We start from the raw sequence: 21,261 nt of genomic DNA, 5'->3' as shown, positions 1-21,261 counted from the left end.
AAAGCTCAGAGCTCCCAGGATCCTGGGTTATACGGAGTGGTGCAGTCCGGGGACCACATCGGCCGTACCTGTGTGGTGAAGTGGTTCAAGCTGAAACCCAGTGGAGATGATGTGGAGGTAAGTGCAGGAGCCAGTGCCTGCTGCAACCAGCTAAGAGAAAGCAGCCACAAAATAACACAAGCTTCACAGATAAACACAGATAAGCCTGGGAATCAGCTCTGCATTAATTGTGTGTCCTTGAGGAAGGGAACAGTGCTCATGGGCCTGGGAGACTTAGCTAGAGGTGATGTCGCTTCCTATTTGTTGATGTCTGTGAGGTAGCAAAGACCAGGCAGGAAATTTACATCCCATGGTATCATCAGGTTCTGGTATGGATGAAGAGTTTTGCTAAAGTTTTCACAGACAATTAATTTCTTGAGTTAATTATAAGAATTTTTCTGCCCCATGTCTTTGCGTGGTTCACAGAAAGAGGATTATCTATTGCATGTTGTCGTGCTTGCCTCTGCCCATAGTACTATTCCCCACAGTCACCCTAATGCCTTTTCCTTGGGATTTGTAGGAGTACTGTACTTTCCACAGTCTTGATAGACTGCAGTCTAGTTGGAGATGAGAGGGGGACTCCACACTGCTTTGCCTTAGGCTGCCAGACCACACTGTCGTAACTGAGCAGGCCCTTTACATGCAGAAGCAGAGCATGGCCTGGGGTTGTTCCCCACTTATTTCTCACAATTTGTGAGCTCCTAACTCTCCAGGAGAAATCAAAGGAAAGGTGTTTCCTATTAAATGACAAGTTTTTTGTCATATTTCCTGTTGCCTTGGATCATTTCAAAAGTAAACTCTTACCCTGTGGGCCCCAGTGAACTGCTTTGAGAAATCTGGGTGTTCAGAAGGGAATAAAACACTGTGGTTGCACATCTCCTTATCATGGTGATGTGGACCCTGAGGTGAGGGTGAGCAGATGAGACAGAATATCTGCTTCCCTTCATTGTTGTGCCTTGAGTGACATGCTGCTGGATGAGGTGACAATAAGGGACATTAGCAGCCTCTTGCAGGCTGTGGGAGCAGCTGAAAAAGGGACAAAATAAAACGCAAAGTGCTGTGAAGTGCCGAAGGTGTGTTCTGGGGGTCAGTGCAGCCTCCTGGGGCTGACGTGTTGCGCTGTGTCTCGGTGCAGCTGATCGGGGAGGAGGAGGATGTGAGCGTGTACGACATCGCCGATCACCCGGACTTTCGCTTCCGCACCACTGACATCGTCATCCGCATCGGCAACTCCGACGGAGCCACGGCCAAGGAGGACGAGGTGGGTCCTGGGCACAGTGACGTGACCACATTGCCACCAAGTATTGGTGGAGACACGTGGGAAAGTTGATAGGAAGGCTTTAGGCCACACATGGGCATCCTAAACTCCCTAGCTTCCTGATTTTTGTATTGGTGTCCCCTGCTGTCATGAGTAACACATCAGATCTCTGTCTGGTGGAGATGTAACCTTGAAATCCTTTGACCTTGATGACAGTCTGCAGCAGAGCATGAGTGAAGCTGAGACAAGAACTGAACATATGCCTGAGGGCTTTTCATAAAACTCTTGCTTAGGATTTCAGAGTAACTTGTAATAAAAGGATATTCTGTGGGCTCCTGAGCAACCGTGAAGGTGGATTTGTCATGAAACCGGTTTCACTTGGCAACAGAAGGCTGGGGTTCTGGTTTTCATCTGAGCTATGTACATGTTAATTTTGTTGAGCTGATTAATCTCCTTGGGGTAAGACGGAAGAATTTATATTGTAGAGGAAACACCCCTGGAAGGACCTCCAGCTTTTGAGCCTGCTGCCCTAAAAAATTGTTAAAAGGTGTAGTGTGGCTCTTACAGCACGAAACACATCCCAGCCTGCTCAGCTGACCTAAATAACTGGCTGCAGGGCAAGGTGCTCCTTGCTGCACACCCTGCACAGCATGGCTTGTCTGTTCATGCCTGTGCTCTCTGGGGAGCCCCTGGTGGTGCTGGGTGTTGGGGGGGCTGAGGGCACCCCACTAGAGGGCACCCCCAATCCACGTAGGGCCTGCCCCTTGCTGGCACTGAAAGGCCACTGGTCCTGTCAGAGATCAGGATCTCCTGCCAGACCAGCCCTCCTGCTGCTTGTGGAGGGGAGTTCTCCCCACCTCCGTGGCAGAGTTGTGTGGTTTCTGTACGTAGGATGCAGGTGTTGCTCTAGGTGGTTCTCCAGCTGGGGAACGTGTTTCTCAAATCCTTCCTGCTCTGCACTGAAGTGCCTGGGCAAGAAAAGGAACTGACAAACCACTCTTGTCTCCACAGCCTTCGGTTGGACAGGTGGCTCGTGTGGATGTCAGCAGTAAGGTGGAAGTGGTGTGGGCTGACAATTCCAAGACTATCATTCTGCCACAGGTGAGGTCCTGTTCCAGCTCCAATATCCCTGTAACTCTTAGCTGAGTGGCAAGACTTGGATTTAAAGCCTGTGTGTAGAGAGATTCACTGGGTAAGGGGCTCTTGCTCCGTTGATTGGTACAGTTCCATGTGATAGGGTGGCTTCCCAGTTCCGTTAGCAGAGGAAAATCCTTCTTTTGTCAGGAGGTCTGGGCAACTGGTTGGTCACTACTGCTCTCAAATCTAGTGATTGGGAGAGCCTGGGCAGGCTCTTTTTGCCTTCACAAGTGCACTGCATGGTCCCAGCTCTGCCCACAGCCCTGCTCCTGGCCTCCAGCAGCATCGTCGGTTCTGACTGGAGCCCGGATTAGTGCATTGCCCAACCAGGACACCGCTGAAAGACGATTGCATGTTCTGTCTCTCTTGTGAAATGGCACCACAGTGGGGTTTTTGGCTGAAGAAACTCCTTCAGAAGCTGGGCCAGAGCCACAAATTGTCACCTTAGCTAACCTAGGGATCAGACTCAAATCTTATCCCAGGGCAGGGAGGGAAAGGGTTTGAGTGCAAGCTGAAAAATACAGATACAGCCACACTGCTAATCCACTGCCCCCCGCTGATTTGTCTTGGGTTCTTTTAAGGCTTTTGTTGTACTGTCTTGTACTCATACTTGCTACTCCCCATACAGTTTCATCTCCTGTCTTCTCTCCTCATTGCCTGGAATGAAGGCAGACAGCCTAAAGATACAAGACAACCTGCATCTGGAGAATCCCATTCTGTCACTGGCAGAGCAACCACTGCCTCCACTGCAGAGATGCCTTAGCGAGTACAAAGTACTTGAGCAAGATTCCTTTTTAAACCAAGCAGCTCTGCATTAATTACAGTAGAATAGTCAATGCCTGCACTATGGCAGTGGACTGGGGCGTACAAAGCAGGCTGCTGTCTCCCTTCCCCCTGTTGTCACATGTGCTTGGATCACAGGCACAATCAGAGGTCTGATGCGTGCTCCACAAAGGGCTGTTCTCACACTGCGGTGCCAGGGCTCTGCAGCAGCTCCTGCTGTGTCACGCCAGTCCCTTCGGTTCTGCTCATCTGCGTAATTATGGGAGTTGGGGAAATGTCAGGAGCATGAATTATCAGTTGGTAAAACCATGATTTATCAATGCCTGCCCATGTGCCCAGAGACGAGCTGTCTGGGTGCTTTTTCACAGCTCTAAAAATAAAGATGGCATAACTGGCTAATTAACTTTCCAACTCAGATTTGGATTAGCTTTGAGGGCAGTGAGTTTTGATGGCTTTTCCTGCCTGCAGTCACTTGTGTTGAACCCAGCTAACCTCTGCTGGCTGCCTGTCTCTGGGTGGCACAGGACTGGCTCAACAGTGCTGGTTCAGTTGAAGGCTTTGACAAGATGACTGAGGGTCCATGTGCTTTAGCCTCTGGGGTCATATCTTGTAAGATTAGGAGGGTTCTTGGGCTGTCACTCAAGTGTCAGAAGCTTGTGGATGAAATGCTCCCATCTTGACTGCAAACACAGCCCTGTAAAGGTGTTCTTGCTCCCCTGGTTCTGTGTTGGTGCTTATAGCTGGAGGAGGTCTGGAAACCTCTGCAGAGAGATCTCCTGAGACGAAGCATGTGCAAAAGCAGGTTGTAGGAGGTGAGGCTGGATGGAGTGGGGATGTGTTCAGCTTCCAGTAGTGAGAGGGAACAGAACATTTTATGTAAGAGCTTATTCAGCAACTTGGGTGAGGCTGCATTGTCCCAGCTGAATTTTAAGCAGTAGCCACATACAACAGCTAAAGCAGCCTAGCAAGGCTCTGTCGGCAAGCATTGTGTGCCACAGGAGAGGAAAGCTGCTATGGGAATGTGTTGCTGGTTCCAGCATTGTCTCTGTGGAAGGACGGAGTGTGGAGGCAGCCAAACCAGGGCTCTGTGCCAACACAGTTGCTGGTGCAGAAGCAGAAATACCAACTCCTCACATGATACCAAATACCTTCTGAGCTCTGTGTTCTGAAACCCTGGGGCATCCTGGTAGCTGTGGGGCAGCTGCCTGCTCTCCAGGGCTGGATCCCAGACACTGGGAGGACTGCAGCCCACCTAGAACTTGCCCTAGTTTTACCCTCAAGGCCATAGTTGGAAAAGTGGACGATGGAGCTGTGTGGTTTCATAATCTGTGCCAGTATAGATGGAACGGGTTGAAACAGCCCAGCCAATCCCAGATGGAAACTCCTTTTTCATGACTTGCTTTTAAAAACAACTCAAACTGTGCTTCAGCCTAAGTCTTGTGTAACTCTGCTCTCCTTTAGCACTTGTACAATATTGAATCAGAAATCGAGGAGTCTGACTACGATTCTGTCGACGGCAGCACCAGTGGGGCATCCTCGGAGTGGGAGGATGAAAGTGACAGCTGGGAGACAGATAATGGCCTCATGGAAGATGACCATCCAAAAATTGAGGACTTTGAGCCTGAGGAACCAGCAGCAGAGGAGGTGAAAAAAGTAGAAGAACAAGTCCAGGGAGCTGTGGCTATGGCAGTTGCAGATCTTGCTACAGACAAAGCTGGCAAGGATGGAGCCCCAAAGAGCTTCCGGGAACTAAAAGAGGCCATCAAGATCTTGGAAAGCCTGAAAAATATGACTGTGGAGCAGCTGCTGACTGGCTCTCCCACCTCCCCAACTGTGGAACTGGAAAAACCCACTCGGGAAAAGAAGTTTTTGGATGATATTAAAAAGCTGCAGGAAAATCTAAAGAAAACCTTGGATAATGTGGCTATTGCTGAGGAGGAAAAGATGGAAGCCATGGTAGAGACGGAGAAGAAGGAAGAAAAAGCAGAGGCACAGACACCAGTGAGGTCAGAGTGGCCCAGTGAGACACCAGTGCTCTGCCAGCAGAGTGGAGGCAAGCCTGGAGTCACCTTCACCAGTGCCAAGGGAGAAGTGTTCTCTGTGTTGGAATATGCTCCAGGTGAGTGTGGGATACTCAGTCCTTCACTGCTGTCCCGCAGTGTTTCTTTATCCAAAACCTTTGCCTCAGACCTTTTGGATTCTGTCTCCTCTCTTCTTAGTCATTTTCACAGCTTATTAACTGGAGAGAAGGAATTAAGCCAACTTCTGTAGCACAGTGTGTTCTGGGACCTAAGCATGGCTTTTAGATAGCATCTCTAGGCACTCCTGCACCTTCCCAAGCCTCAGAAGTGTGCTTCCCTCTTTCCCAGGGTGGTAACTAATGTCAGAGGGCTGCAGACATTTTCTTGCAAGTTGCGGGATTTGTTCAGGCTTTTTTTCAGGGCTGAGTTGGTTGAGAAGCAGAGCAGGAACAGCTGGTGTTCTTGTGCTGGGTGTCCTTGGTGAATGAGTGTCCTTATTCACTGGCACCAATGTTAATGGCCAGAAATAAAAAAGAGCATCTGGCTATGTGGAACATGGGTGACAGTGGAGCCCAAGGTGCTCAGAATCCAGCCAAGCCACACCTGGGAGGGAAGGGTGGCCAAACAGTTGTGAAGCTGCAGATGTGGGCGAGGGAAAACGGGGAGCTGTGCTTAAGTTTGGCAAAGAAAAGGCCATTGCTCTGTGGGGTCGTCGCAGCTGTGGGACAAGGCTCCTCGCTGGGCCACAGGGACAGTGTTGTGTGGGACCAGGTTGTGGTTGCTGTACTGTGTGGGAAATAATCTCTCCTGCCTCCTGGCTCAGCCCCAAAGCTGGTTAACTCCTCTTTTCCACATGATGCATATTACACATGGGTAGATTTGCCTTCACGAGGAACCTGTGGCAGTTTCCAAAGGCAGGCTGTTAATCCCATTCTCTTCCTTGCCCCACAGATTCCCATGCCTTCAAGAAAATGGAGTTCCAGCCCCCAGAAGCCAAGAAGTTCTTTAGCACTGTGCGGAAAGAGATGGCTCTGCTGGCCACCTCCCTGCCTGATGGCATCATGGTGAAAACCTTTGAGGATCGAATGGCAAGTGCCTGCTGTCAAATGCCTCTGTGGTAGTGCTGGGCTCAGCATCCTGATCGCTGTCTTTGGAATTCCCTGCTTAGCCCTAATCCTTTGCATTAGAGCTGCAGGGATGTGTGCAGCATGTGAAACGGGGTTGTAATTACCCAAAATGGCTGCTTTTGTATTCCCCGAGTCAGGGTGGCAGACAAGGAGCTGCTGATTGCAGGGAGCCTGTTCCTGGTGCTGAGTGGGAAGACAGGTGGGCAGCCAGAGAGGGGCTGTGTCAGCAGGGAGCAAATTTGGGATTTTTGGCCATCCTTGAAGCCCTTCTTCAGATGCAAAGGTTCACTCTGCTCTCAGGGTGCAGCTTCTGGCAGGGGAAGGTGCCCTGAGATGCATTGCTTGAGCTGACACTTGTAAGGGCCAAGTCAATCACATCCCCACTCTCCCTCCATGTAAATACAGCCCTGCCAGGGTAAGAGGGTATTTCCCAGTGCCTGACCTCCTGCCTCTTCCCATAGGATCTCTTCTCAGCACTTATCAAAGGGCCCACACGCACACCCTACGAGGATGGCCTCTTCCTCTTCGACATCCAGCTCCCCAACATCTACCCTGCTGTCCCGCCTCTCTTCCGCTACCTCTCCCAGTGCAGTGGGAGACTGAATCCCAACCTGTACGACAATGGCAAAGTGTGTGTCAGCCTCCTGGGGACCTGGATAGGCAAGGTAATGCCATCATTCGCCTGTGCCTGGGGAGCAGGGGTTGTGCTGGGCTGCTTTTGGAACAAGTCACTTCCTACCAGACTTGGCTGACATCTGCTCTTGGGTGGTGCCTGAGCTGGGATGGCTTGGGCTTTGGGCTCTGTTTTAGGTGTCTGGAGCAGATAACTGGTGTAGTTTGGCTTTTTCTGGGTCTGTATTTGGCTCAACTGTCTTTCCTCAATGAGAAGTCTGTGGTCAGAGCAGCCATAGCAGAGGTGCCAACACCAGCATGGGGTGCGTCCCATGGGTTAGGCTGTGGACAAACCATATAGCATGGTACAAAGTCCAGCTGGAGACTTGGAACAAGCAGAGCCAGAGAAATAGGTTTTGAGCAGGACAGGGCAGCTGGGGAGGGGTTGGAATTGCTGGCTGGTGTGTAAGGTGACACCGTTCCAGACAGAGCTGGCCTGAGGGGGTGTGGTGCTGGAAAAAAATAACGGAGAGATGCATTGTTGAGATGGGACAGCAGCACATCACGTGCTTGGGGAGTCAGTTCCTTGTTCCTGCCCTGAGCCACAGGATGTCAGCAACAGGAATGCAGGGGCCTCACTTCATCTGACAGGAGTCACAGAGCAAACAGATGGTGCTTTAGCCCTTTAATATATTTGTGTGTGCATTTCAGGGGACAGAAAGGTGGACCAGTAAATCCAGTCTCCTTCAAGTACTCATCTCCATCCAAGGTAAATGGTCCTGCCAAGCCTGTGGGGCAGGAAAAGGCAGGGGGAGGAAGGGATGTTGGCTTATGGGGGGCGCACAAATGGGATCTGCCACCCCAGTTGGGTTAGTGCTGCCTTTTGCTCTCACCTTGCTGGACAAAGCAGTGTCCTTATCTCTCCGCTTGAGCAGTGGAAGCAGGTGCCAGCTTTTCTCATGCCCAGAGTTCTGGCTACATCCCAGGGCTCTGACACAATGCTTTCCCTTCTCACTGCAGCAGCCAAGCACAGAGTTGTCTGCTTGTTACTCTGAGCTGACAAAAGTGAACCACTGTGTCCTCAGCCAGTTACCAAAGTTAGCTGAAGTTGCTAAACTGGGCCTCGTTTGCAGGACTTTTTTATCCCCACTGAGTCACCCGCCCATCCTACGTGGAGCATGTTTTGCACATGATGCTGGTGTTTATGCTCCTACCAAAGTAGAGAATAATCAGGGGTGTGCCTAGACGAGCCCCAGGGCTTCCTGCCATGGGGCTTTGCTCTGTGCTATCCAGTTTGGGAGCAGACAGACTGAATCACATAACTTCCTTGTGGACAACTTTCTGTGCAGGGAGCCCAGGCATGTGATGAGAAACCTTTGACACAGAGCAAGGGTTCCTGCTGACTGGAGGCAACTCCTGCTCCTCTGAACTCCCACAGTCCACCTGTATCCTCCTGTGGGGGAAGGACACCATAATAAAAGCCTTTTCTCGTTTACAAAGCCAAGGATCCAAATTTAGGAAGTGAAATACTAAATGTTTTACTGGCGCAACTTGGTGTTAGGGGGAAATCTCTCCTGCTGCCTGGGTTTTGAGAGACTCATGACCTACCCAGCTCTAATGCAGCTTGTGGCAGGCTGCCAGCAGCCTGGCAGTGCTGGTGCTGTTGCTACATACCTGTAATTTCATTAGACCAGAAGAAGCAAAGAGAAATCTTGGTAAAGGTGACTTGTCACAGTCTTCTGTGTCTCAGAACTGCACTGTCTGATGGGACTCTGCTGGATAGGGTAGAACCTGGCCAGCTCAAAGCCTGCAGCTGCAGTCTGGCCTTTGTTCTGATTAAGAGGAGGAGGAAAATAAAAGCTTTGGTTGTGTTTGTGGGGTTTTTTTGCAGGAGGGAAGTGAAAGGAGCTATGGAACCTTTCCCTCCCTGCCCTTTTGACCTCCTCTGTTGTTGTGTGCCCTCTGCATTGTGCTGGCAGAGGGCTGTTCTTGCTAGCCAAGGAATGTGGATGCCACTCCCTGTAGAATCTGAGGTCCCCACCTCATCACACTCTGCTCCCCTTGCAACACCAGTCCTTTGCATCCTGCAGGTTCTGGGTGTTCAGCCTGGCCTGTACTTGACCCTTGATCTTGACTCCCTTGGCAGGATCGGACTGGCAGGAGATGGTGATTCCTGGTGTTCCTCCCTTAACTTAACCCCTCGCTCTCTGTTCTCCTGGCAGGTCTCATCCTGGTGAACGAGCCCTACTACAACGAGGCGGGCTTCGACAGCGACCGGGGGCTGCAGGAGGGCTACGAGAACAGCCGCTGCTACAACGAGATGACGCTGATCCGCGTGGTGCAGTCCATGATGCAGCTGCTGCGCCGGCCCGTGGAGGTCTTCGAGCACGAGATCCGGGAGCATTTCCGCTGCAACGGCTGGCGCCTGGTGTCCCGCATCGAGTCCTGGCTGGAGACCAACGAGCTGGTGGAGCGCAGCCACGAACAGGCCAACGGGGCGGATTCTGCCTCCCTCCTGTGCGCCGGCGGCAGCCTGGCCGAGAGCCCCGGGGACACGGCGGGGGCGCTGGCAGAGTGCAGCTCGGAGCAGGGGGTGGCTGCCGAACTGTCCGACTCGGCGCTGGACGGGAAGGAGGAGCTGGACGAGTCGGAGTTCCCGACCACAACGCCCAACGCCGGCGACCTCCAACAGTACTCAGACTCGGAGAGCACAGGCCAAGCCAGGGGGGACCTGGCCAGAGACCGAACGGACGAGGGGAAGGCTGCCCAGGACTCTGCCTCGCAGCCCAGTGTGAAACCAAAGAAAAGGAGAAAGAGCTACAGGAGTTTCCTGCCGGAGAAGAGCGGTTATCCCGATATTGGGTTTCCCCTCTTCCCTTTGTCCAAGGGGTTCATTAAAAGCATCCGTGGTGTCTTGCAGCAGTACCGGGCTGCCTTAGCAGGGGCCAACATCCCAGAGTGGACAGAGGACAAATAAAACCATCAGGTTAGGGACAGGCAGGTGCAGGGGAGAAGGGAAAGCAGCAGAAAGTAAATTGGCAAATGCTGTTACCAACCAACTGGCTTCTCCTTCCAGCTTTTCTTCCTCAGCTTGGTTTGTTCCAAAGAAGGTGGTAGGCCTGATTGCTCCTCTGAGGAAAGGTTGTTTAAGCATGAGTAACTCTTTGCCCCCAACCCCTCTTCCTTCCCCCTGTCCCATGTACGTGCTCTTCTTGCAAGTTTGACCCTGCAATGGTAAGATTTGAAACCTGCACAGAAGCAGTCTTGCAGCCACGTTCCCTCTGCACTTTCATCTTGGGGCACCTTTCCACACAAGGACTCTTCCCACCCAGCGCTACACCCAGCAGTTTGTTCTGGTGGGGTTCCAGCCAGGAGAAGGGATTGCTGTAGTTTCTGGAAATGAAGGGCAATGCCCTCCCAGTCTTTTAATTTTTCTTGGCGTTCCCATGGGTTCTATGAAGTCTACCCCAGCTTATCTGTACTTAGACATTGGATTGTGTTTGCATTGGAGTTGTCTACACCATACGGAGTTGCTCTAGTCTTAGTTGTTCACCCATAGCTACGAGGTTCTTCCAGTCGGGATTGGTAGGCAGGGCCAGAGCTCTGCCCTGGCACTTGTGCTGCCCTGAGATTGCTGCAGACTTCCCATCCAGTTCTGCAACTTCCACATCGGTCTCCTGGAGGCAAGTTTAGCCATCCCCCCACTTCTTTTTCTCCAGAGTGAGGCAAACTTCCCTTTCCCCACCATGCATGCCTGTCTTCTAGAAATACATGGGATTTGGGGTTCTGCCCTCGTTACTTGCTTAGGTACCTGTGTCTTTTGTTCCCAGCCATCCTGGCTGTCACACAGCACTACACCCACCCTGGATCCTGGCCTCACCAGGGCAGGCAGCAGCGAGTGATCCTGGGGCCTGTTGTAGATCTGGATGAACCTGGCGTGGCTGCTGCTCCCTCATCCAGCTGCACAGGGGTGTTCTGAGGCCGGGGTCACCGCAGGGAAGCCGTGTCATGGCGAGGCCCTGTTGTGGCAGCAACAGCCCGTGCTGGTTCCTGTGCTGTTACAGCAGCGCTGGTTTGGGCTGTTATCAGCTCCTGCCCTTGCCAGCCGTTTCCCGTGGTGGCTTGGCTGTGGCCAGCAGCACTGTGGGCACAGCACATCCCATCCCTGATCCCAACCACGGCACTGCCAGGCACTCTGGGAAACACCTGGCGAGGGCAGCCTGTGTTTCACAGCCTGAGCTGGCCACTGTGAGCACTTTGAAGCAGTGACTTGCCAGAGTCCCCTGGTCAAGTGCCTTTCCTGAGGCCTCTGGTCCTGTCTGCACACACCTTCACTCGGAGCTGGGTGGTCACGCTCCAGCCCTGCTGCCTTTGCCTCGTGCTCAGGCATTGGAGAGGCTCCCACGTAGCATCCACGGGGAGCACAGCCTGTCAGGGAGAGTCCTTCCAGCTGCACAGGGAGACAGTGGTGCCAGGCTTCCCGGGGAGGAGTCAGGCTGAGCACATGGTTCTGCCAGAGGTAAGGATGGAGCCAAAGCTCTCCTTTGCTTTTGCTCTTGCTCAGCATGGCTGTGGTTAGAAGCAGAGAACAGCTGGAGAATCCCAGGATGTTGGTGCGGTGCTTTTTGCTCCCGGAGACACCAAGGGCTGCACCCACCAGCCCAAATCCACCCCCCCACCCCAGCTCCCTGTGCTTTCCTGCTGCTCCTGTGATGCTCCTGAGCCAGAGGCTGGCTGCACAAAGCCCTTCTCGTGGCCCCATCCACCATCGGGACTTTGGAAGACACATCCTCCTCCTGGTGCTCCCGAGGATGCAGGGCTTGGCTGTGATGGAGACCTGGGCTGCAGAGCTCCCCAGACACCGCTCTGTGGGTGGATCATCTGTGCAGCAGCTCCGGCCCTGCTTCAGGAGCCCTCCCTGCCTCGCAGGTGGGAAGTCTGGCAGATCCTGCTTTGGGATGCAGAGAGGTGCTGGGAGCTGCGGGCGGGGCAGGGCGAGCTGGAGCTGTAGCCATGGCCACGTCCGGGAGTGAATGGATCCCTTTGAGCAGAGCGAGGGAGGGCTGGGGGCAAGCGGGGCCAGGGGCTGAGGCCGCTGCTCCCAGGGCAGAGGAAGAACAGGCAGAGAGTCTGATTGCAGGCAAAACCAGGTTCGTGATCCAGACACTGACATCCTCTGTCCCCAGAGCCGGGCTGTGAGAGCCCCTAGACCCACAGGAGCAGGGACAAGGGGGAGGGAGAAGCCCTCTGGGGGTGGAGGAGCTGTAAGGGTTCCCCTTTTCCCCTCCTTTACTCTGCAGCTCTCATCTCACAGGGCAGGGGTCGGGCAGGCACCACGTCTTCCCCTTCACTCAAAAAGTCTCTGATCCTAGACAAGAGCTTTTGCACAGGCTGGGCTCCCTCCGAGGAGGTGTATGTTGGCCTTCTGGAAGGGGACGCTGCTCCCCCCAGCACCACTCGCTCTCTGCAGCTGTCCCAAACCCAAGCGTGCACAGAGGTTTACAAATTTTCTAAAGCTTTTGATAATGTGAAGCTCCTGGGTGATGAGGTTGGTGGTGAGCACACTGCAGCTATGTAATTTTTTGTGTATGTATGTAATATTTAAGGGTAACAAAATTTAAAAGGCTAAAACCTTAAAAAAAAAAATTTAAAAACACACAAAAAAAGCCAAAGCATGATGCATATTGTTAGCCTTAAAACTGGCTACACGACTGTGTGATGTACAAATGAGAGCAGACTGTAACTGTTTTAAGTGCTGGGGATGGGGAAGAAGCATTACAAAATCAGTTTGTAGCCTTGATTCTGTACAGTATTTAATGAATAAAAAAACAAACCTGACTATTGAGGCCATGCTTAGAGGTGTGTTGTTCACGTGCAGATGTGGATGCTTGGTTGCTTATGATATATGTATAAAGTGCTGTGTGACCATTAAAACTTTTTTTACCTGCAGATTTTTTTTGTTTGGCTAACCAAGGTGTAATAAAGGAGGGAAGATGACTTGCCATTAAATTTTGCCTCTGTGAGTAGTTCTGTGAGTTGTCTTTTTCTTTCCCCCACCTACCCCCTGCCACGCTTTTGGCACTTGCCCCTCTCTGGGGTATCCCCGCGCCAGCCTCGGGGCTGGATGAGGTCCCACTGGCTGAATCGTGCCTGGTGAGCCCAGAGGGGTCCAGGCAGGTCTGGCAGGGAGGGGCTGCCTCTGTGGCTCCCTATAAACGGTTCCCCAAGCCCCTGATTTACAGAGGGCATCTGTCAGGCTGGGAGGTTTTGTTTCCTGTGGTCCTTGCTGGCGCCTGGGGCCCATGGGTGGCTCAGTGTGTGCCCCAGCACGGCTGCTGGCGGCCCCGGTGCTCATGGCCAGACTCGGGGCAAAAAAAAACCCTTTTTGCAGCCCCCCAGCCTGGTAGGCCCCTGGGAGCTGTGCCCTGCCCCTCACCTCAGCACCCAGGTAAGTGTGGGATGGATGGGGTTGGACACAGCCGTGTCCGAGCCGCTGGGGGCCGAGGGCATCCCGCACCTGCCGGGTGCTGCTGGAAGCTGGAGCCCTCCCTGCTGTGGAGTCGGGAGTCCTGGCTCTTGTTTTGTCCCTCTGGAAGCCCTCCCTGGCCCCCTCAGCCTGCAGGAGCAGCTCGAGGGGCACGGCAGGGGCAGTGTCTCGGTTGTTCACAGCACCCTCTGCCCCCTCCCTGGGTCCCGGGAGCTGTGCGGGAGCAGCAGCCCGGGAAGAGCCCTTCGCTGCCGTCCAACAGGTTTTGGAAGCAGATGGGTGATGGCAGAGCTGTGCAGCGAAACCGGGGAAAGGGAGGGCAAGGGCGATCCCGGCCAACCTGCTGCTGAGAGCCGCACGGCCCTCCCGGGAGGAGCCTGCAGGGAGCTTTTCAGGCGCTGTGAGCCCGAGCGGCTCCGCTCTGCTGATCCGTGTCCCCTGACAGAGACGGCGAGAGCTCTGAGCGCATCCCCTGCCATGGGCTCTCCCTCCAGCAGCTCAACAGGGTTAGAGAGTTATTGCTCAGCCTGTTTTTACACCTGGCCCGATGCCACGGGGAAAATAACTTTATTTCGGGAGGTGGTTCCCAGCTGCTGCCTGCCCTGCTGGCTCAGGAACAGGGCTCCTCTCCATGAGCAAGTGAGGCCATGGGGGGAGGACAATCGTGCTCTTCTTTCCCGGATCTGCCATCCTAATTGCATACTTTGCAGTTGAATAAATGCAAACAGCCACCACTGTTTACTCTTCTGCTTTGTACTTGAGCGCTGAAAATGAGGTTTAATTACTGCAATTTTATGCCAAAGAGGCTGAGTAATCCCCCCCCCCAGGCAAGCCCCAGGGCAGGGACCTGTAGCAGGGCTCCAGCTGGCCCCGGGCAGCCCAAGAAAAGGGATGCAAGAGCCCCCCAAAGGGCCCCTGCTGCCGGCAGAAAGCCAAACCCCTCAGCTCCAACGACCCCCTCCTTGAACCTCTTCCATGAGCCCTTCCCTGCTGTCGCTCAGATGCACCGAACTTTCCCCAGGATGTCCCCAAGTGTCACCGCAGGGCTGAGCTCCCTGGATACGATCAGCCTCAGCGGGAGGCTGAGCAGGGAGGCATCGCTGCACCCCAAAAACGGGGGTGGGTGGTGGCAGCAATGCTCCATGTCCTGCGTCCTCAGCATCTCCCCTGGGAGCATCTGAGGGCCCCTTGTTCCGTGCTGCTCCTGGCCCCAGGACGTCCGGGAGCAAAGGGCTGCGGTGCTGACCTAAACCTGTCCTCCTGTCCATGTAGCCAGGCCATGGGTGAGCCCTGCCCCTGCCAGCAGCCGTGAGCTCGGATTCAAAACCCAGGGAGGATTTTTTTTTGCAAACGCTAGATATTTATTTTGCATTTCTCACAAGAATAAACTTCGCTTCTACAGGAAGCTTTGGGTAGAAACATTCTTAAAAAAGTCGGTTTATTGTATTAGATCTATTGGTCCTGACCCTCCCTGGGGGGTGGCTCCGGGGCGGGGACACAGCAATGCCACCGTGTGCGTCCGAGCTGGGGAGGGGACGGGGCTGTGCCGGCGCAGCCGCCTGGGGGCCGGGACCTCGTACCAGGATAAAACACGCTGGCATCTCGCCGGCACCGAGTACCTGATGGGGCTTGTGGCTCATTTTTGGGACAGCACTGGTGGCTGGCCCAAGGGCGTAAAGCTAAGCATGGGGGCAAGCGAGGGGATGAGCCCCACGCCCCCCAAGACCTATTGCTATGGAAGGAGGGGGTTCCTGAGTGGGAGGAAGGCTCTGCCACCCTGGCGCCGGGCCGTGCCGGCAGCTCAGCGCTGCAGGGAGGGCGAATGCGGAGCTCAGGAGCCGCTGAGGACGCGGCAGAGGCGGGCGTGGACCTGGCCCTGCACGGGCTCGCAGGCCAGCGCCTCCCCATCCACTGTCATGATGCCCGCGGCCACCCGCGGCTCCAGGCGGAACGCCCGGACGGGGACGTAGCACAGGTGGGGACAGTTCAAGTCCAGGTGGGTCCCCCTGGACATGGCCAGGAAGAGCTTCAGCAGCGTCACGCGGCTGATGCCGGCCTTCATGTAGAAGAGGTGGATGCAGCCATCGTGCAGCCGGGCCGCCGGTGCCATCAGCAGGTTGGTGCCCAGGTGGGACTGGTAGATGGCATAGACCAGGACAAACTCCTCCTCGGGGACCACGGTCCAGTGCGCGGGCACGGGCTGGCCCAGCGGCACCAGCAGCGAGTCGGGGGGCAGGGAGCCGGGCGCTTCCGTCCCCGCCGGCTGCGGGATGTGGCCATTGGTGACGGGCGCGTGGGGGTCCCGGGGTGCCGGGGAGCTGCCCTGCTCCGTGGCCATGGGCAGGTAGGACAGGCGGCCCTGGTACACCCTGAGCTTGGCCAGGCACTGCAGGGTGCCCAGGGTGAAGCGGGCGCTGCCCAGCCAGCGGTACTTCTCGCTGTCGATGTCCACGTCCGAGATGAAGCCCCAGCCAAAGCCCAGGAAGGAGAAGAAGCGCTTGCCCGAGGCCGTGCTCAGAGATACCAGGTCCATCTGCGTGTACAGCCCCTTGCACAGGATGAAGGTGCAGTTCGTCAGCAGCTTTTTCTTGGCGACGTGGTCGTAGCTGTGAGGGATGGAGAAGGTGAGTTTGGAGCTCAGGACTCCTCCTGCTGCCCCAGCATCCAGCTGCAGACCTCACCCTTGTGTCATGGCTGGGATATGTCCCAGCTGGGTGACAGTGTCCCTCAGGAACAGCTGCTGGGAGTGGTTTTGCTGGGGGTGGGAGGGATAAACCAGTTCCTGAAAGAGGGAACCGCGTCAGGGCAATCCTGGTCCCCCACACCACAGGACTGGCTGTGCCTGGGGTGGGTCCTTTGGGTTAAAGCTTTACCAGTCTCTGAGCACAGAGCACAGAAAGGGAGTGGGAGGAGCAGGATACACAGGGATGACATCCCTTGCTCACAGCTGGGGCACTGTGGGGAGTGAGGACTCTGACAGGCACCCCTGGGCATCCCAGCACCCTCCCCTGGGCCAGAGCCCCACACAGCCTTTCTCTTCCCTCATCCCTGCCTGGTTCCAGTGCAGCCCCGAGTGCTGGCGGGCGCAGGGGTCAGCAGGTGCCCCACGGGGCTGGGACTCACCCTGCATAGTAGTTGATGGAGGCTGCCAGGGCATTCCCAGAGCCTCCTGGCAGGATGCACAGCGGCTTCTTCATGGCTTCCTTCCAGTCCGGACGCTCCATGAGTCCGTTCACCACCTGCAGGGATGAAGGAGCCTGTGGTCCCCAAGGGCCCTGCCCAGCCTGGGGGGAGCAGAGCCCACAGTGCCCCTGCCCAGGGCAGCACAGAAGCCATGGCTGCTTTACTGCAAGCTTGGTGCCATCTCTCCTTTGCCGTTCCCTGCCTGACTTGGTGACTCAGGGCTTGGCTCTTGCCCCAGCACCCCCCTTGTCCCAGCTCCCTGCCCAGCCCCGTGGTGCCCCTCACCTCAAACAGCAGCCCATCCCCAGACATGACCACCAGCGTGTCCCACTGTGACAGGTCCTCATCTCGCACCTTCTCATGCGCATGGTGGGGTCTTTCTGTCGGGGAAAGTGGAGAGGTTTGAGCATCACCCTCTGTCCCTCTGCCCTTCCTGCTGCCACCCCCCAGACAGTGACCCCAGTCCCAGATGGTGACCCCAGCCAGGGATGCAGGAGGCAAGTCACTCCTCAAGTGCAACCATCCTGCAGGACCCAGAGCTGTGCTGATGCAGGGAGTCAGAGGCCCTTGGAGGAACTTGTCTCCATGTGGCAGTGCCCAGGTAGGATCCCTGGGCAGGAAGGGAGGAGGAGGACAAGGAGGAGCTGCTCACGGACTCACCGGTGACGAAGACAGTGGTGGCAATGTCGGCCTCGGCCAGCATGGGCTGCACCACTGCCTGGAAGTCATCGAGGGCACGGCCGGAGCCGCTCTGTGGGTTCAGCAGCACCAGCGCGTGGCAGGGCCGGGGCAGCACCCCATAGCTGTCACCTGGGGGGGACAGGGGGCTCAGGGTGCTGGGTCATGGCCCTGCCCTGGGAGGGCATGGCCAGCCAGGGCATGGCCAGCCAGGGCAGCCTTTGCCAAAACCAAAAGGGGAAGGGGAAGTGGCCCTCCCCCATCCTCACAAGCTCCCTGGGCTGCAACCCGACCCAGAGGCAACAGGGGTGAGCAGGGATGGGGGTCCCTGCTGGGAATGCTGGAGAGGCGGCAGAGACGGGACACAGGGGCCTGCAGGGACTCATCCTGAGCTCCCCTGCGATCAGCAGAGATGTTCACACCCAGGATGCAGCCCTGCAGCACTCCAGCCATACCAGAGGGGGGGGGGGGGGGGGTGAGAACTCCAGGGCCCAATTCCCCACATCCACCCAGATGGAGTAGGGCCAGGACAGACAGTTGTGCCAGCAGACGGACGTTCCTGCTTCCCCTGCTCCCCACGGGGCTCAGGTTTCGCCTGCAAGGGCCTCAGCCCGGCTGTAATTACAAGCCTGGCAGGGGTCCCATCCCTCTGCCTCCCCAGTTGCTTCCAGCCTCTCCTTCCCCAAGCCCAGTGGTCCCCATGCAGGGGGATGGGGGGAGGCCACTGAGCTGCCCTGTGAGGGAGGCACAGGGAGGAGGAGGAGGAGGAGGAAGGCAGGATCCCCAGGTGCTGCTGGGCACCCCAAGCCCTGAAGTGAGGGAGGGCAGCGGCCTCAGGCTCTCACAGCTCCTCTGCAGATCCCTGGCTCTGCAGGGGGAAGCCAGTTTTGGGGTGGCTGGGGGTGTCCCCACCAGCTCTGGGCCCCCTGAGCTGTGAGCCCGGCCCAGGGGGGGGCAGGTGGCCACCCCAGCACACGGGCACAGCGCGAGGCTGCACCTGCTGACTCAGCAGGAAGAGCTGCTGAGTCAGGACAGAGAGGCCTTTCCCAGCACTGTCCTGGGCCAGGAACCCCCTCTCAGCCCCACTGGGCTGGGGTGCCCCCGCTTCATCTGCACACCTGCAGTGATTTGAGCTGTTTGAACACGCGAGCTAAACCCTCCCCGCCCCCCACAGTGGGGACAGTGGTGGGGAGAGGTGAACGTGGGGCCACGGAGGTCACCTCCCCTGGGTGACATCTGGCATCACACCTGTCACGGCCACGAGCTCCACAAGCTGCCCGTGGGGAGGTGGGACTGGAGCATCCCATCTCCATGCCTGCGCCAGCCCTGGGAGCACACAGAGCTCTGCTGATTTCATCACCACCAGGATTATTTCCTGGCCCCATGGATGACCCAGTGGTGCTGTCACCCTCCAGGACACCTCCTTGTCCCTTTGTCAGCTGCTTGGGACCTGCCACCAAGTCCACAACAAAGATCTGCCTGTGAGAGCTCCAGGGCACTGGCTCCAAGCTGGTTTTCCCCACTGCTGCCCAGGCCCCCCCTCCCTCCCCAGCCCCTTATCAGTGGCTTCCAGACACAAAGGGACCAGCTGCCCTCAGGGAAAGCAGTGAAGCACACGGAGCAGAGGCCACTCCAGCTTGGGTCAGGGATAACAAAAAGCAACCCCAGGGCTGGGCTGACCCTGCTCCCTACCCTTTGGAGCTTCCCTGGTCCCCACAGGCACTAAATCCCCTCCAAGCAAATGCAGACAAGCCCCACACAGGGTTTGGGCTCAAGCCCCAGCTGCTGGAGGCACGTGATGGGGGGCTTTTCTCTCTTTCTCCCCTCCAGCCCTGGATATTGAAAAGCAAAGGCCAAAGGCGCTTCAAAAGCCTAAATGCAGTTTTTAACCCCACAGTGTTAACCAGGCACATCGTTTCTCACACACACATGGAGCTGCAGCTGGGTCTTGCCTAAAAATCCTGCCCAGACCTGTGGGTGCTGCCCTGTGGCCTCCTCTGGGTAGGAGGGAAAGGCTGGGACCCCAAGGATCAGCTCCTTGGCTGGAGGGGGAAAACAAACCCTGCTCAGGGCACAGAGGGATGCCATGACTCCCTCCCAAGTGACAGATTGCTGGTACCAGGCTGTGAGTAGTGACAGGAGTGATCCCAGTGACACCAGCAGCACCAGGCTCTGCCCTGTGGTGGAACTGGAGGGTGCTGGATCACAGCTGGAGCCCAGCAGTGGTGATGCACAGGGAGACAGATTTCAGCAGCATCCTGACCCATCCAACCCTTCCTGTTGCACAATGCCGGCCAGCCCCTGGCATCCCAGCAAGATTCCACTTCCCAGCACAGTGTGGTCGCTTTCAGCCTCAAATGCTGAGTAGAGCAGAATCTGAGTCAGCAGGAGGAAGGGGCTCCAGCTGCTGCCACAAACTCTGCTCCAGTCCCTCTGCCCACATCCTCCCATGTGACGTGCCCTGGCCGTGCTCAGGCCGGGACCACACTGCCACAGATCCACTGTCTGCAGCCCAAGCCACTCCACTGCATCCCTGCATCCTTCTGGAAACTCTCTGGGCACAAGGAGCAAGCGTACCAGGCAGAATAAGGCTTGGGCTGAGCTTCCTGGGGCTGGATTTCCCTGTTGGGACACAGGCCTTGGGGCAATTTGTTCCCTCCTGGATGGTTGCAGTTTGGGGACACGCTGCAGGCAGCCCCAGCTTTGGGGTTATCAGCTGCTGAGGGACTTTCTGTTTATGCCTTAGGGTGAAATGAGGAGGGGGAATCATCCCTGCTGCAGCATTCCACAGGGCTTTTATCCCAGAGGATGCTGGAGCTGCAATAGCACCGGGATGGGATCGCTGGTGGCTCCCCAGGTCCCCTCCCCGTGGGGACAGGGTGACAGGACTCTCTGCACGGACTCACCCGCAGCTTCCCAGCACGGCCTTATCAGCCCTGCACAGGCCTCTCTGCCGGCACGTGCGAGCCCAGGGTGTGGACGAGGGGCATTTTTAGCTCTGTCCCAAACTGAGGGAGGAGGATTGCAAATCCTGCTGGCCCTCAGCGAGAAAAGTGACTGAAAAATTCTGCACTGCCTTCTCCCATCCTCCTTCCCCCGGCTCCCTCGAGGCCCCTGCGTGCAACGAGCTGCTCCTGCCCGGCACCCTCGCACCGCCTGCTCACACGGCGAGGGTTGGAAAGCGCTTGGAGACTTCCAGCTGCAGAGTTCAGGCTGGAAATAGAGCTGGGGAACTGGTTCTGCCCTCACCCCATTCCACTGGATTTTTTTGTAATTCTTTAGGAAGAGAGACAGAAAGTTGTTTTGTAGCTGCAGGTCATGTAAAAAAAAGGAGCTGCATTTTAAAATTCAAGCAAGGAAGAGCTGGGCTAAATGTGATTTGACAGGATCCCTCTAACCGCATGCCTCTTAATTTCCAAGTCTGATCAGAGCGACTGGACAGCCAAATAAATGAAGTAGTGCATATAATTGAATCTCTGCTCAGATGTTCAACTATCTGCCAGCACGCCCTGCCCTGCCTGCGGGAGCTGGGGGACGCGGCCCCCAAGCAGGACCCTCCCCTTCCAGACACTGACAGCTCCCGAGGGGAGCAGGATCAGAAACTCAGACCTCACCAGGCTGCCCTGAGATCCCGCTGGACCGCGGGGGTCCTGGGGGGGGGTCTGCCTGCCCCCAAATCCCAAGTGATGGATGGGACCTGCTGGGGACAGCGCCTGGCTCCCATCCTGCCTGCGTCAGCAATGATTACTTTTTTTTCCTTGGATCATGCTGCCCTTTGGAGCTCTGGAGTTATCGAACGGGAGCAATCGGGGGAAGGGGGGGTGCAAAGGGCCCCCATAGTGCGACCACGTCCCTGCTGCCCCTTCAAATTAAGGGTGAAACGGGAGAGAAACCACCAACCCCTGCGCGCGGGGATGTCCCTGTCCCCCCCCCCCC

The 21,261-nt window shown here is 56.1% G+C and overlaps 2 protein-coding genes across 2 annotated transcripts in view; one reads left to right on the top strand and one right to left on the bottom strand.

Moving 5' to 3' along the window:
* UBE2O (ubiquitin conjugating enzyme E2 O) overlaps nucleotides 1–13,003 on the top strand; it is a 62,362-nt gene extending 49,359 nt beyond the window's left edge. The window contains exons 11-18 of the mRNA XM_042032631.1: nucleotides 5–117; nucleotides 1,175–1,300; nucleotides 2,309–2,398; nucleotides 4,679–5,336; nucleotides 6,190–6,326; nucleotides 6,827–7,030; nucleotides 7,689–7,746; nucleotides 9,200–13,003. Coding sequence (XP_041888565.1) covers nucleotides 5–117; nucleotides 1,175–1,300; nucleotides 2,309–2,398; nucleotides 4,679–5,336; nucleotides 6,190–6,326; nucleotides 6,827–7,030; nucleotides 7,689–7,746; nucleotides 9,200–9,954 — 2,141 coding nt within the window. The 3' untranslated portion in view covers nucleotides 9,955–13,003. The remainder of the gene's footprint in view (nucleotides 1–4; nucleotides 118–1,174; nucleotides 1,301–2,308; nucleotides 2,399–4,678; nucleotides 5,337–6,189; nucleotides 6,327–6,826; nucleotides 7,031–7,688; nucleotides 7,747–9,199) is intronic.
* Nucleotides 13,004–14,803: 1,800 nt separating this feature from the next.
* Nucleotides 14,804–21,261, bottom strand: part of SPHK1 (sphingosine kinase 1) — a 7,407-nt gene continuing 949 nt past the window's right edge. The window contains exons 2-5 of the mRNA XM_042032630.1: nucleotides 17,308–17,457; nucleotides 16,933–17,027; nucleotides 16,588–16,703; nucleotides 14,804–16,070 (exon numbers count right to left, since the gene is read on the bottom strand). Coding sequence (XP_041888564.1) covers nucleotides 15,296–16,070; nucleotides 16,588–16,703; nucleotides 16,933–17,027; nucleotides 17,308–17,457 — 1,136 coding nt within the window. The 3' untranslated portion in view covers nucleotides 14,804–15,295. The remainder of the gene's footprint in view (nucleotides 16,071–16,587; nucleotides 16,704–16,932; nucleotides 17,028–17,307; nucleotides 17,458–21,261) is intronic.

This window comes from Corvus kubaryi, unplaced genomic scaffold, assembly GCF_017639235.1.
Source record: "Corvus kubaryi isolate FWS band 111438036 unplaced genomic scaffold, C.kubaryi_AGA036_p1.0 37353, whole genome shotgun sequence".
In the NCBI taxonomy this organism is placed as follows: domain Eukaryota; kingdom Metazoa; phylum Chordata; class Aves; order Passeriformes; family Corvidae; genus Corvus; species Corvus kubaryi.
Note: the sequence above shows the minus strand (reverse complement) of the source record. Positions and strands in the feature narration are given on the sequence as shown.